General features: G+C 39.5%; 1 protein-coding gene across 1 annotated transcript; it reads right to left on the reverse strand.

Moving 5' to 3' along the window:
- Positions 1-8,850: 8,850 nt before the first annotated feature.
- Positions 8,851-12,972, reverse strand: LOC131308676 (phosphatidylinositol 4-phosphate 5-kinase 2-like). Its single transcript, XM_058335649.1, has 8 exons — positions 11,530-12,972; positions 11,255-11,419; positions 10,933-11,098; positions 10,625-10,735; positions 10,323-10,516; positions 10,084-10,214; positions 9,899-9,992; positions 8,851-9,365 (listed from the first exon to the last, which is right to left on the reverse strand). Exons 1-8 carry the CDS (start codon positions 12,648-12,650, stop codon positions 9,056-9,058), a joined length of 2,292 nt encoding a protein of 763 aa, XP_058191632.1. The 5' UTR covers positions 12,651-12,972; the 3' UTR covers positions 8,851-9,055.
- Positions 12,973-15,758: the final 2,786 nt, after the last annotated feature.

Consider the following 15,758-nt stretch of genomic DNA (forward strand, 5'->3'; position numbering starts at 1 on the left):
TTGATTGCAGCTAAAAGTCAATAAAAGCGTTGAACTAAGCCACCCTTTACAGTTTTATACAGTATAAAAAGTAGCTGTATTTTTTTGGAACTAGTATAAAGTCACCCCATAATTAAGGGGGGATTCCATTTACTTTTCTTGCACAATCTTTGTTTTAGGTAGTTGAGAGCAGTGCAGCGTTATTAATGCACCATCTAAGCATTAAACTATCCTTGTAATAATATTATCTAATGGAAGATTATTGAGACACAATGATTACACATGGGGTTTCTGTTTAATTACATTCCCACCACAAAATCTATAGTAGTATAATGAAGGATTTATCAACAATTATTGTAGTACTTACCTACACACATAAATGGATCTATATTTTAGATCGATTGGTCAGACTGGACAATTCAAATCTTGACCGTCAATGCGGGCAATCGACGGTCTGGATCTGTTGATAGTCTTACAGAGACTATCGACAAATTTTTATGCTATTTACTTTTTTTGAGACGAGCATTCGAGATTTGGACTGTCCGGTCCCAGAAATGAGGACTCTTTTTGAACCCATATTATAAATGTTGAGGGCGGCCTTAATTGTCTCCCTAAGACAAGCTTGGTGTTGGAAATGGAATAGACTATGTATTAGGCCACCATGCATATGGCCGCACAACATTTAAGTACTGTGGTAAATGTTTAGGGTCCCCATGAGGAGAAACTTGTGATGGACGGCTCATCAAAACGTACCAAGTAATTAACTTTTGTTTTTCAATTTCTTGCACACCACAAAGAGAGCAATTATTCCTTGTGTGGTATGCAAAAAAAAAGCATTCAGGAGTTTTATATATCTGGCCGGTTTAGTTTTAATAGAATATTGAATTCATTTCACTTCTATCGAAAGAGAAATAAGAGAGTTTATCTTTCAGCGAATCATGCATAAATATATCTTGATAAGACACATAAAGTTAATGATATGCCGGGTTTGGAACTTGTGAATAGAAAGAAAAAAAGAAAGTCTAACTACAGTGTGAGGCTCATTACAAGTTTCACACAAACGATCCGAGCCAATAATTAAATAAAAAAAATCTGTTTATGAGCGGAAATCCAAACACAAATGGGTTTTCTATCGTGCGGTACGCATGAGCTTTTGTAAAATAATGAGGGGTCAACTTGCATCAGACGATTTCAATCACTTCTGTTTTTCGAATCTATGCACAAAATTTCTTGTAGATAGAATATGTGTAGGGGAATTGCTTTTGCTCGATCTCAAAAACATTTTCCTGTCAAAATTTAAGGAGATCGTCTTGGTTGCCCTTCGGGCTGGGATTGGAAATCTTGTAGTGTATAGGGTGCACTGCAAGGTGTAGTGCGTCATCCGAGCCGTCCGTTTGGCAATCAGTTGTTCAGATTTAATCTTTCCCTTACAAATCTGAGTCATCCATTGTCGAGCTGAGATTTGAACCATTATTTGCCGAGGACGGTCAAGATGCCACACTATACCCTGCAGTGCAACCCCTGGATCCCGTGTTTGGGCCGCGGGTATTAATTACATGTTTTTTTTCTCATATGTTTAGTCGCTGCCGAATTAAAGTACATGTTTTTGTCAAATTTATTGGTCCTTGATGGTTGATAGCTATATACATTCTCATTTCGTGCAAAAATTTCGTTCACAAGTATTTCGTGGTGGTGACAAAACCAACACATACATCTATTTTCTTTCAGTAGTACTACCCACACAGATTTCTGCAGAGATTCTGTGCACAAATCACAGTATGGGGTCCACTTCGAGTCTCAAACAAACAATTCAAATTGTTCATTAAATGTAGAACATTTTTTCAAGTGCCTTCGCGAAAAACCAGCTCAATTCAATACCTATAAGTCCTTGATCCAACATCTAACTTTTCACTCAGATTGGATCAAGCACTTATAGGTATCGGATTGAGCTGATTTTTGTGGAGCCCTTAAAACAATGTTTTACATTTAATGAACGGCTCGGATCGTTTGTGTGGAACCCCCGGAATGGGCCCCACACAATGACCTGTGCACGATCTGTTTCCTCTTTGGTTGTGTCAACAGACTTTCCAATTTTCTTTTTTGTAAAAGGAAAATTTTGAAATTTTTTTAGTTCTTTGTATCTAGGACATCCTCCAAATTGGTTTTTAGAAAATAAATTATTTTTTCTACTTGATTGGATATATCTATTATCCGGACCATTGATTGCCAAGACGGACGATCCGGATATGCACAACACCATCCCCCAGTTCCTATTATACGTAACAAATCCTGAGTAATGTTTTTTTTGTGTGTGTGTGTGTGTGTTTAAATCCGACGATAAAAATTGACTGCGACGACCTATGCGATCTCATGATAAATTTCATGCCAACCAAACGCCGGATAATCCCTCAGGGAGAAAACTGCATCTCAAGGATTAGTTATCCTCTAACGGATTGTAGGATATCATATCCCCTATGATTCTATGCACAAAACAGAAAGGAGATTTATCTGTCCAATGCGCAAGTTATTCTATGATTGTTTCTCTTTGCTCGCGTGTCTTGTGTTTTTGTCTCTTCTTTCACAGAATTGTATACATAACCAATTTTAGGGGTGTTATGAAAACCAACGGACCAAAAAAACCGACCGATCGGTTCGGTTTTCGGTTGGGGTAAGGCTGGTTTTTTTTCAGATCGGACCAGACCGAACCGACCAATTATATATTTTATATATTCTTACATATATACACTTTAAATTAAATGAAAATTTATATTTCGGGCGGACTGAAATCCCCGACTGGACCGATCTCACCCCGAACCGGACTCAACTCCGGTCGGAATCGGTCTTGGAAATATTTCGACCGAACCAAATAGGTCTTCGAAAATTTCATCCAGAACCGAACTGAACCCAAATCACCCCTAACCAATTCCTTCAAAAACAGGACAATTATCAGAGTAAAATCTGTGAAGCAAGCTGTTAAGATATAGTGCTACAGTTGTCTATGGAAGCCATGAGTACCATTGTGAGACAGCTACTGCTCTAAATTGATTTTTTCTACACAGTCAATGGCATTAATAAAATGAAAGGTAGCAGGCAGCTGGTCAAGGGAAAGTAGTCTCTAGCTTGCAATCGAAATCTGTCCCTATAAGTTTGGGGTCCCAAATGTAGAGGATTGGTGACCTTCACGTGTGAAATGGATGGTCTACAGGTTAGAGTATAGATTTTCTTTTTAGTATGACATGTACCGGTTCTGGTGAGATACCGTGTACCGTTTTGAATTTATTATTATTAGTGTTATTTATTTCACATGGAAAATTCTAGTATGGACGTACATTTATTTAAAAGAAAAAATGAATTTAAAAGTAGTCAGGTACCAACCGGTACCGATTGATTTTTGAGCTAGAACGAAATTGGAGTTGAGGGTTCGGGATTCGGCCAAAAGGGGTATGTACTGGTTAGCAACGGTACGGGACGGAATTCTAAACCTTGGTTGCCATCTCTATGTTTTTATAACTCAGGTGTGTATATCAATCTTTAGGAACCTTAGATGAACGGGACCTAAACAATATTGCGTGGAATAGAAAATTAATCACATTCAAGAGAGAAAATAAAGGTCATTTTGGGAAATTGGTAATTGGTTGCTTTCATAGGCATTTTTATAGCAAAAGTCGTGACCACATCCCATGCCAGAAAAGTCATTTCAAGTTACTACCATTGTGAAAAATAAAGAAGGGAATTTTACTTTTGAAAAGTGATAGTAGATTATTTCCACACAAAAAATCTCAAGTATAAGATAATGTCGTTTAAAAACAAAGAAAATATAACGTTGTTAGTAGCCCCAAGAAATTAACCTGATGATCGATCAAGCATTAGGTTTCAAGAATTTGCTCCATCCTAGCTAGGTCTTAAGTTTGTGACATATAGATAGGTGCTGTCATATCACCATGAGGACGTTTCTTAATGGACTAAAATTATGAAACTGGGGGAATATCAAGTTAACGAGATGTCGATATCTATATGATTGAATTACGCTATAAATTTTATAATGAAGTAGGCGAGTATAAGTTAATATTTGACCACTTTAAAAGAACAAATGTGTTACGATCATATAACATGAATATATATATCCTATTTGAGGTTTTTTTTTTTTTTTTTTTCCTTGCAAAAAAGATCCGTTCAATTGAACAAGCCATACAAGTGCTTTTTTGGATTTTGATGATAAACTTGCAAGAGTTCTAAAACAGGGAATTTTGGGGTACAAAGAGCTAATATGATAAGTTGACTTTTTTCCACAAATCACAAGGTCCAAAATGGCACAGAACAGATCCTATCGTCATCTCAAGTGGATTACATCACATGATTCACAAAAGATCAACAAAAATATTCCAAATTCCACTAGGACACATAATTCAAACAATGGTGCATGCATAAGGGTGCAAATGAGTTAAGTCAAGCAGAGTTTAGGGTATTTGAGCTTGGCTTGTTTGAAAGTCAATGAGCTATTCAATTAATACTTGAGAAAATTCGGTTCGAGTACTAAACAAGATAGGCTTATACATACTAGCTTATCTACACAAGGGGAGCTACAACTGAAATGGGGAGCCTACTGTCCCTTAAGGGACAACAGGTGTGTTGACCTATTTGGGTCGGTCAATTTTGGTAATGGACAGTTCAGATTTCATCTCGGTAATGAATGGGTGAATGACTGAGATCTGTTCAGTTGAGATAAAATATGAGTCCATTGCCAGAATGGACGACCCGGATGGAGTTAGCACACATGTTGTCACCTTAGGGACAACAAGCTCCTTGGGTTTGCTACAACTAGATAGAGCTTAGTTTTTTTACTAAACGAGCCAACTATTTTATTCGAGCGCGGTTCGTTTACTAAATGTATTGAGTTAAGTCTGTAACAGCTGAGCTCAAGTTGCTGGCGATTTACTCGGTTCGCTTGCCGTCCTTTGCGCTCGTGAGTGTGAACTTGAGTGGGAGCCCGAGTGAAAAGCACTGGCGACTCCATATATATATTGATGTGGGTGTTCAAGTGAACACCCTAAAACGACAAGTTATACTGAGAAATTTAATTTTAGACTTTGTTTGAACACTCGGTCCTATACAACGAACACTCATCAATTCAGGTAATTCATAATTGAACACCTAATACATTAGCTCGAAACAAGGTACAAACTCATAATGATAAAAATTATAAAAAGACAAATAGAGAAAAATTTCTCTATTGATATCTGTATCATTTTTCTGGCTTCACTCTAAATGACAATCGACGTTATATAACCAAAAAAAGAACATATGCTCAAAAAGATCTGTGTAAACATATTTGCCACATTTTTCTTCAAAAGAATGTTAGCAAATTTATCTGTGAGTTTATTCTTTTTGTCTCAAAATATAAAATTTTGTTGAGAGCAATTGTAAAATCTACCATATTTTTATATCTTTAATCGCACTAGTCAGACTAATATATGAAATTTTGTGTATATATTGCCAGTTGATGGAGCTACTCAGTTAAGATAATTATTGAACACCCTATATAAAATTTTTGGAGCCGCCACAGGTGAAAAGCGCCTATCCAAATCATTTTAAACCTCTAAACTTGGTAAGATCGAATATTAAAACGCAGAACGAGAATTGAAAGCGACCCAGGTTTTTCTCGAATTACATGATCTGAGTGTGGACACACGCAGGGGCTTAACCACACAGGAGTGCGAGTAGAGACAGAAGGTTCCCTAAAACAAACAAGGTCAAAAAAGGGACGCCACCCCAACAAAAGAACAACAGACTGGACCCCACCACCACCATCAACCCCAACAGAAACAGAGCTTTACCATATGGTCCTATTTGGGACTAGGACTGCTACTATTCCCTCTCCAGTCTCCTGCCAATGGACTTTGACCTCCCATTAAAATAAAAATACTACTACACGAATGCCAATGAATCCTAGGCTGCTACTTTGACGATATTACCCTCCCAACTTCTACTGGCATAACGGTGTCATCTCCAAAAACAAGGATGGATGGATAAATTTCACTGACCTCACAACCTAGGTTCTAAAAATACAGAGACCTCCCCAAAAGTTCTGACAATTAAACTACCCTCCCTCTTTACAAACTCTTAGCTCGATTCTGCCATTCCGTTAACGCCATTACTTTTGGTTAATAAATGACTGAAACACCCTTAGTTTTTAGTAACCCACGGTGTGTGTGCTATGCACTAAATGCACAGCACGGTGCTATGCACGATTCGACAGCTCGGATTGTGCACAACAGGCTCCCCCAATTCAGTTTTTAGAGTGAACCGAGCAACTAAGTCTTGTTCCCTTTTCTTTTTCTTTTTTTCTGACAATTGAAGTTTTAAATATTAAAAGGAAATTATACTTTTTGCCATATGTAGTGAATTTTTGCAATTAGTTGTACATCTTATGTTTAGATAATCATTATCTTCTAATAAAATGATATATGTCATTTAATGTACATTGTTCTTTCTTCGTCACCGAGAAATACTCTCATATGAAATACATATGAAAATTTCTAACTTTATCATATCCTCCCTCCTTGAAAAAAGGAAGAATGAAAAATCCCCCTAATTTTTTTATAATGACTTATTTTTCATCAAGTAAATCAATGTAATTGACCATTCTACTTTAATGTTTCAGTTAGATTTATACATATGCAGTTTATTCCATTTAAATAAAATTATTCTACGATGAAGAAAGAACAAGATACATTAAGTGATAAACATTATTTTTGTAAGAAAAAGACATTCATTAAAGAAATATGAGTGCAAATTATTATGTAAATTCAATCTCATATAACCAAAAGTTTAATGTCGTTTAATATTTGAGAGTCTAATTGAAAAAGAAGAAGCAAGACTTAGTTGTTTCATTCACCCTAGTATCTAAGGGGATTTCACTTTTTAGTCAATTTATTAGGAAAATGTTATGGCGTTATAGTTAACGTCAGAACCTCAGGGCTCCTTGCATTTGTTAAAAACTTGAGGGAAGGTCATTGAAATTTACCCAAAACATCATAATTAATCAAGGGGTCACGAAAGGGACCATTTTTAGAGTCCCCTTAATAACTAGGGAATTTAATAACATTGAATGCTTTACCATTTCAGTTTCTTTTATTGAAAACCTTGAAGTAATGAGCCTAATAAGTTTAACAGTAAATAGAGGAACACGGGTAATGGGATGAGGCGGGTCGGGTCGGGGAAAGAGGTGTAGCTAGGGGTAAAACCGTTCCCAACCCGTTCCCCAATTTTTTTCAAGATCATTTCCGGAATCCAACCCAAATCCCCAAACAAATCCCTTGAATCTCCAATCCGTTTTGGGACGGGGAATGGGCGAGCATGGTCGGATAGGATAGAATTGTCATCCCTCTTGACAACCACCACCTTTTGTCTAGGAGTATTGCATTTTCGCTGCCTGTCTTCTTCGCAGCCTGGGCATGTAAAGCATGAATTTGACGGGGCAAGAGCGAGGCCGGCATCGTCATCAATAGCAGGTCCCACCCTTGTCCCCAAGTCATGCACAGGCCATAAAAACACTGAATTAGATTTCTCGTCCCTAAAATTTTCTTTCTTTGAAGCGCGCCTTCTTCGTGGGAACAGAAATGGTAAATTCCTTCCAAGGAGATAAAATCAAAATCACAAGGACCAAAGTAAATTCTTTAGTAAAACAACTAGGGCCAATAGCATAATTTCCCAACCTTGGGATCTGGGTTGTCTGCCACGTGGCGGGGGATTCCCCAAGACACTGTTTTGGAGGGGAAGGGAGGAGTGAAGCGACCAGATTTGGGTCAAAGATCTAAATTCAGTCCTTTTGGTGAATGCTCGGGGATTCCTCAGATTTAAAAAACCAAACTGATTAGTTGATACTACTAGTAAATTAAAGCCAAACTGACACAGTAAAAAAAGATGGGAGGGGAAGGTGAGAGAGAAGTAAAGAAAGTGGTACTCCGAGTAGGCAAAATCAAGAAACACCAGCGCATCTTTCTCTTTGCTTTCTCTCCTTTTCATGTGCTTCACCTCTCTTCCCTGACCCAATGAAGAACCCTTTCACTGCAACCAAAAGAAAAGCATTCTCTCTCTCCATTCCTAGAAAGAGACTGACCCTAGCTAGTAGCTGCCATATAAACAAAAAATGTAAGAGAGAGAGAGAGAGAGATTAGAATGGACCACTGATTTGTAAACAAATTTGAACATATCCCCAAAAAAACTAATAATACCATAGGGCCTATCCAATAAATATCCATGCTTTTTTCTCTGTAAGCTGTACACTTTTACTTATTCCAAGCCTAAACTCATTTTGTGAAATCTTCTCCCTGGGAAAAACCATCTTGCTCACTTCCCTATACCTATCTTTCAAATCTTCACATTCCTTGGTTTCCAAAATTAAAAAAATAAAATAATAAAAAGTAACCAAAAAAGAGACTAGAACCCATGATCCAATTTGCCCCCAGAAATCCTATTGGTACCGACGGGTACCATAGGGAAAATGTACCGACGGCCGCCGGACGGCCGTCTCCGGCCACCGGACGGCCGATCCGAGCCGTCCAAAAATTTTAAAAAATAAAATCGAGTGGGCCTGCGCGAGAATCAATGGCATCCGAGGTGTGTAGGGTACTTGATCCGAGCACCCATTTTTCGTGTATATTTGTATATACGTGTATATACACGAAAAAAGGGTGCTCGGATCAAGTACTCTACACACCTCGGATGCCATTGATTCCCGCGTAGGCCCACTCGGTTTTATTTTTTAAAATTTTTGGACGGCTCGGATCGGCCGTCCGGTGGCCGGAGACGGCCGTCCGGTGGCCGTCGGTACATTTTCCCTATGGTACCGTCGGTACCAATAGCACTACTCAATTTGCCCCCACACCTTGAATGTACAATGAACTTGTCCCTTCACCGCCACAGCTGATCCGCAAAATTCAGCCACCCACCGCCACCGCCCTGTTCCTCCACGGCGTATTTGCAAAGACCCTACCCCGATCGGAAGCTCCATCGATCAAGATTTGATTCAGTTGCATATAGCAATCAAAATGTCTTGATTTGCTTCCTTTTGGTGCTACCTATCTTCTATGAAGATTCTGCCGATGAAATCTCGAAACCTCCTTGAGTATAGCTTCGGATCAACAGCGGAGATTGATGTAGGATCAACTTGCAAGGATTTGTATGCATGCTCTAGCTTCTTGCTGATATCATAGTCTTGTAAAATATCAATAATCCCAAAGTAGAGGACTACTTCATAAGTTTCGCCGCTGCGTGAAGGGGTCAAAGTGCTAAATCCACCGGGGATGTACTGATCAAAGTCGCTCCTTCGAGCCAACCGCTCTGCTCGTGCTGGCATATTGGCCCCCAATCTGATCAAAGGTTTCCTGATGGATCACACGTTTAAATCAAATTCAGTACACTGGGCTCTTCAGTTAAGCATCAAAGCTATCCTTAGTTCAGACTGAACTGAACCCCAAAAGCACAATTTAAACAACTTGTGAGTCTTTATTTTGAGAAGCTGGCATAGAAATAAAACAACCCATATCAAGTTTACTTTCGGATTGGTACCGTAAGCGGGTATGCCCATAGCCCCATACAACATATCACATTCTAGAGTTCAATACGGAACGGTAATGACAAAAACAATTGCAAAACGTGGCCTTGTTCTCATCTCAGGAATGTTATAGGACCATTTTGGTAAGTATGACCCACAAATAGCTGTTGTGTATTGAACTACCTTAAAGACAACCCACGAGACACTATCAGTTATACCAACCCACATGATCAAGTTCCATGGAAGAAATGGTTTGATTAAGGAAAATACTTCTACGAGCATATTTGATTAAGGTTTCTAGTTTGACAGCAATACATCAAATCGGATCACATCAGAAAGCACACAATAGGAAGAAAAACATACCGGCCAGATAGAACTCGATCCATGTCTTGTAGCTCTGCTTCAAGGAAGCGACAGCCACGCATGAACTTTTCATTTCGAAATGAATCATTATTGCCTGAAAACCCCAAACTAATTCAATTAAACATCCCATGCCACCACCATTATCTATTGAGAAACGGGTACGGGAAATTGATTGGTAAATTTACCAGTTCGCAAGAGAAACGGTGACAAACCCATTTTGTCACCAGTATTTTCATCACGGAAGTGAAGACCAACCAAAAGACTATAATCCATGATCCTCTCAGCTTCCAAGAACTCACAGTCTCGATCAATTTGTCTGTGAAGAAAATGTGACGGCACATGAGCAATGCTATAAAATGCTAATGAATTGAGAGAGGTGAGGAAATCATGTGCACTGAGATAAAACAGAACATATAAAACTAACTTGATAAGTTCTTGGAACCAGTTTTGTTGGAGTCGAAACACAAAATTGAGATCAAGGTCTTTAAGGGTAGTAGTTTCGTCAATCTCTCCTTCAGGCTTGTCAGTTGTGCGACCATAGGACGATCCTTTCAGGTCAAACCGTCTGTGGATCCTATACTCTGAGCAGAACAGATTGCCCATCACGATGAATCGAGTCTATTGACAAATCAAATACAATACGGTTAGAAGCAAGCATGTATAACTTACCATTCATGTATACAAAACGAAAACAAGAACAATGTGATCATGAATAGCACCACATACCTTCAAGCCACCCACCGGTTTGACACAGTGGACACCAAAGAATTTTGTCACTAGGGAATTTCCGTACCGACAAAAATGTTGGTAGTAACTTGGAAGCATCTTAATAAGCACCTGAACAAAGATTACCAAATGTAAATGGTACGAGTTAGTCAAACCACGCTGGCAGCGCGTCATTTAAGAGAAAGTTCCAGGGGAAGCTACGAAACAACTATTGAAATATTTTCCATTTACGACATTGAGATAATTTGAGATCAAGTCCTGCAAAAATTTCCTAGGACGTATGTTGAAGTGTGTGGCAGGCAACTAACCTTGACTTCTGATTTCTTTACTGTCTTTATCATGAATCTATCATCCTGAGTCAAGTAAAAGAAGCTTCCACTCTTCCCAGGAGAAGAAAGCTCCCTGAGAGCATCGTTTCCGCAAATAGCAAGCATGTAATCCGCAGGGTCAATTTGAAACAGCCCCCTCAAATGTCTGAATATGCAAAAAATAAAATCAGCAATGACAACAATGTAAACTAAAAATTCTAAGATTGAATACATTCAAACTTCAACTACTTCAACCATATGCCGACTAAACAAAAACATGAAACTGAAACCCTAACAACCAAGCATTTCAAAGGAGCTATACCTGAAAACAACAGGACAATAATCTTTCCACCGGAACTCAACCGATTGGTGGGGTGGCGTGGTCTTCGATCCTTCCGTCGGAAACCTAGTCCAGAACTTCTCGTTGGGATCAAAATCACTAGGCTTAAGGTCCCTACGAATCGAAGCATGCTTCCCAACTGAATACCTACAACACAACCGGCAAAAGTTAAACCCAAACCAATAAATCAAAACCCAATAACTAATAAACTTTACAATCACAAAAATGATCAAATACTCAACAAACCCACGATTTACCTAATACCCAGCTGTAGATTCAGCATCAAATCGTAATTCTTATGCCCTTTCGATATAGTCTGCCCCGGTTTCTTCACCTCACCGCCACTGAAACAACAAGGATTCCTCCTAAACTGCCTAATCCCATCCCTAAAAAACATATTATCCACTATATCACAGGTAATATCCCCAGCCTCCCCATCCGATTCCCAAATACAAATCCTCGGGAAAAAACCCCTCTCCGTCGAGCTCCCCCTCGACCCCTCCACCGACGACCTCTTCTTCGTCGCCACCACAAAGTCCCCACCATCCTCCAACACCAGCAACGGCCCCGCCGCCGATACCTTCCCGTTAAACCCCCCTCCTCTCTTCTCCTCCCCAACCCACGTTTTATCACCACCATTCAGAATGGTATTTGCAGAATCACCATTCAGAATCTGCAGATTCTTGATCTCGTTTTTACCATCGAGCCAAGTGAAAACCCCGTGGCCCTTGGGAACGCCATTTTCCCAATTCCCCTCGTACTCATTCCCGTTCGCCCACCTCAGAACCCCCTTCCCGTTGATCACGCCGCTCCTCCACTCCCCCACGTACTCGTTCCCGTTCCGCCACACGTACCGCCCGTGCCCGTCCTGCACGTTGCGCCGCCACGACCCCTCGTAGACATCCCCGTTAGCGTACCGCTTCTGGCCCGTGCCGTGCTTCCGGTCGCCCACCCACGACCCCTTGTAAGAATCCCCGTCGGATCCGATGAAAGTGCCGTACCCGTCCATCCGACCCGACTTGAAGTCCCCCTCGTAGGTCGCCCCGGACGGCCACGAGAACTTTCCCTTGCCCGTGGCCTTGCCCTTTTTCCACTCTCCCTCGTACATACAGCCGTCCCTCCAGAGGTACTTGCCGGATCCGTGCGGCATGTTGTTGGAGAAGCTGCCCGTGTAGAGATCTCCGTTCGGGAGGTGTTTTTCTCTGATGGCGATGGCTGTTGAAGTGGTTGTGGGGGTGACGCGGCGGGTGGAGGAGTGGGACCGGCTGCGGCCGACGACGAGGGGTACGGAGATGGGTTTGCTGGTGGTGTCCGGTTCTCTGTCTGTGTGCGCTTTCTCTTCTTCTTCATCAGTGAAAGATAACACTGGCTCTGGCATTTTTTCTATTAACTATTTTGCTTTATCTTTCTCTCAACGTCTTTTGCTATGGTTGCCGGAATCTGACCGGGTCCCCCAGCTTCACCAGCATTTCCGGCACTGCTTCTCTCTCTGCGCTTTTGGTGCTTTTTTCCTATTTCTCTCTCTAGCTAGATACTATATGTGTGGATTTGTCTGAGTTGTATAGTGTGGCTTTTGTTTGGGGAAGAGGTGGGAATCCAACAAAAAAGAAGAGAGGAGGAGAGAGAGAGAGAGAGAGAGAGAGGGAGAGAGTTAAACGAGTCATGAGAGAGAGAAAACACGCTCGATGTAATAAGGCTCTGCTGTAATTGTGTCACATGACAATGGGAGGAAAAATTAATAACGGGGCAATCGCACTAACATACCTTGTACTTTAGAAGCATTTCGTAGGCGCTCCCTTAACTTCAAACATGGACATCCTCACCCTCTGAACTCTCCATGGAAAGTGTGTTAATTTTGTGATTAATACCAAGGGAAAGGTGGCTTTCATGCCTTTTGTAGAAATTTCCCGCAGACCATGTGATCTAATGTTCCATTTCCCCTAAACTAAATTTTGATTAATCTTTTTATCTTATTGTCATCTAAACGTAAAAACATAAAATTATGTTACAAATAAGAATAATTCGAAACATATAGTTTTTTTTTTTTTGAAGAGTTTGGACATTCCAACATTTACATACTTTCTTCTTTTGTTTGATATGCACCTTCCTTGTCCTGTACATTGCATAGACTATAGAGAGGGAGTTTGGTGGAACATTAGTTGCCAATCAAGGACTAGTACCAACCTGTTTACATCCTAAAATATGCCATCCAATAAGAAAATTACACGTGGCACCAAACAGTGTATTATCCAATCAAAACACGTTGTGATTAAGTCTAAGATACAGAAGATCAAAGGATTTTAATTACGATGTTATTTTAGTAGTAAACGGTATCGTTTAGATTGGAACGATCATGTTTGGTCATCGAATGATAGGTATTAAGATGGTAATTAAGCACAACTGCTGATTAATTCTTCAAACCATCGAACGGTGTCATTAAAGTCTCGTTTCATTTGGAGAAATCGGTTATGTTTACAACGAATCATCTGAATAGATTATTTCAAAGCACTAACTCATGTTGCACAAAAATGGGAACCCACTACCCAGAAGTTAGCCTCGATCTACATCAACAAACGTGGAAGGAGAAGAGTTTTCTGAGAAGACCAAGTCAAGCAGTAGTTCGAAGGCCTTTGCAACCGTTTTTTTGAGGGAAATGGAGGGCATTTCAAATCAAATTTGAATGAAGACCTGGGCGCTAAAAGGAAACGTGAAGAATGCAAGTTAAAGACAGACCCATCGTCTATAAATAGAAGAGACAATAGAGGAGAAAACCCCCCGACACAAAATTCATCATCTGACAATCCATACAAAATGGTTGCTCAGAGATCTAAAATAGTTTAAGACTTAGAGTAATTTAGTTATAGTTTATCATTTTGCAAGTTTGAAGACTTATTTGAATGTAAGCTTACTTTTGATTAAATTCAAGTTATCTTATATCTTTTTGTCTATTTCTTGTCAAAGATTAGTCGAATATAGGCTTTCTTTCGATTCAATTCAAGTGTGCCTATATTTCTGAATTATTCTCGTCAAAATCTTAAGAGTAATTGTATCTAAACTTGCTTTTGATTAAATTCAAGCTTGTTTATGTTTAGTTATCTTTTCTGATTGAAGAACGTCAATCTATTATTGATTGATACCTTTAGAAAAATCCTCTTAGTTGAGGTAATCGAATGGATTATCACAATTGCCTAATTAAATTAGTTATTTTAGTTAATCTGAAAAGGATAAAAAATTTTCTTTTCTGGCACGCTCGCACACAATTATTTTACCAAAGGTTGAACTGGTTTAGCCCAAACACAACCGTACAAAGCACCGAGGCTAGTGCCTATTTCTTGGAGTAAGCATCGCTTCCTTCTTGCTAGGTGGATTGGACTAATAAAGATCAAAACTAGTATCATTGCTAACTATTGAACGAGTGGATATTTTGAATGAGGGTTTAGCGAGTACTGAAATATCTCACAAGCGATAAAGATAACATGTATTTTTCTTTATTTGAAATATCCCACCGAGGCTAGTGCCTCTTTCTTGGAGTAAGGAGCGCTTCCTTCTTGCTTGGTAGATTGGACTAATAAAGATCAAAACTAGTATCATTGCTAACTATTGAACGAGTGGATATTTTGAGCGAGGGTTGAGCGAGTACTGAAATATCCCATAAGCTATAAGGATAACATGTATTTTTCTTTATCTGAAACTAATAAGTGTCATTCAAATTGATTTGCTTTTTTAACTCTTCTTATTGAGACGAACAAATAATTTAAGAGAAGAATTAACACAGAATTAGAAAATTTCATCCAAGATAAAAACAAAACAAAACAAAATAAACATGTTAGGCCAAACCCCTTAAAACCTCCAAATTTCACTTCAAAGCAATTATTGCAACACACTGTAATTTTTCAATACCCTTTGTGGATGAAATTTAATGTAGGGTGCCTAACACTAGTATAGTAGGAGTAGAGTAGTAGAGGGAAAAAAAGGGTTCAAAAGCAGTGAGAGAAAGTGAGAGGGCGAGGAGGGAGAAAGTAGGAGGAGGTTGGTATTTGGTTTATTGGGTTTTGGAGCAAGAGAGAGAAACAGAGAGAGAGAGAGAGAGAGAGAGAGAGAGTAGTTACAAAACCAGCCGGCTTTGTAAAAAATGCGAAAGGGCACATTGCCGCAATTAGTATTATTCTAGTGTTCGAAATACTATATAGTATATATATAGCCATTTCAAAAAATAAAATAAAAATGTATACAGTAGCAGGCTTGTAGCACTCACCAGCTCAGCTTTTGGTTTTATTTATAAATTTATTGTTACGAATGTACCCTTGACCTGGTATTCAAATTACCTTTTTCCTTTTCTTCTTGGATCTGGCTTGTTGGCAGTCCCATACTCCCAATAAGGGGACTGCACTGTGTAGTTGGCCGAATAACGGCTCGTATCGAGTTTATTTTCACTATCGGAACCGTTCATGTCGTAGAGCTCGTCGAGAACCTCAACCACGTCAAA

This window comes from Rhododendron vialii, chromosome 11a (assembly GCF_030253575.1).
Source record: "Rhododendron vialii isolate Sample 1 chromosome 11a, ASM3025357v1".
NCBI classification, from domain to species: Eukaryota; Viridiplantae; Streptophyta; class Magnoliopsida; order Ericales; family Ericaceae; genus Rhododendron; species Rhododendron vialii.

Excerpts from the sequence above, each read along its gene's own strand:
- LOC131308676 (XM_058335649.1), bottom strand. The coding sequence starts at position 12,650 with ATGCCAGAGCCAGTGTTATCTTTCACTGATGAAGAAGAAGAGAAAGCG. Across the intron at positions 11,099-11,254 it reads TATTGTCCTGTTGTTTTCAG|ACATTTGAGGGGGCTGTTTC; the intron begins GTATAGCTCCTT and ends TTGCATATTCAG. Across the intron at positions 9,366-9,898 it reads GATCGAGTTCTATCTGGCCG|GAAACCTTTGATCAGATTGG; the intron begins GTATGTTTTTCT and ends GTGATCCATCAG.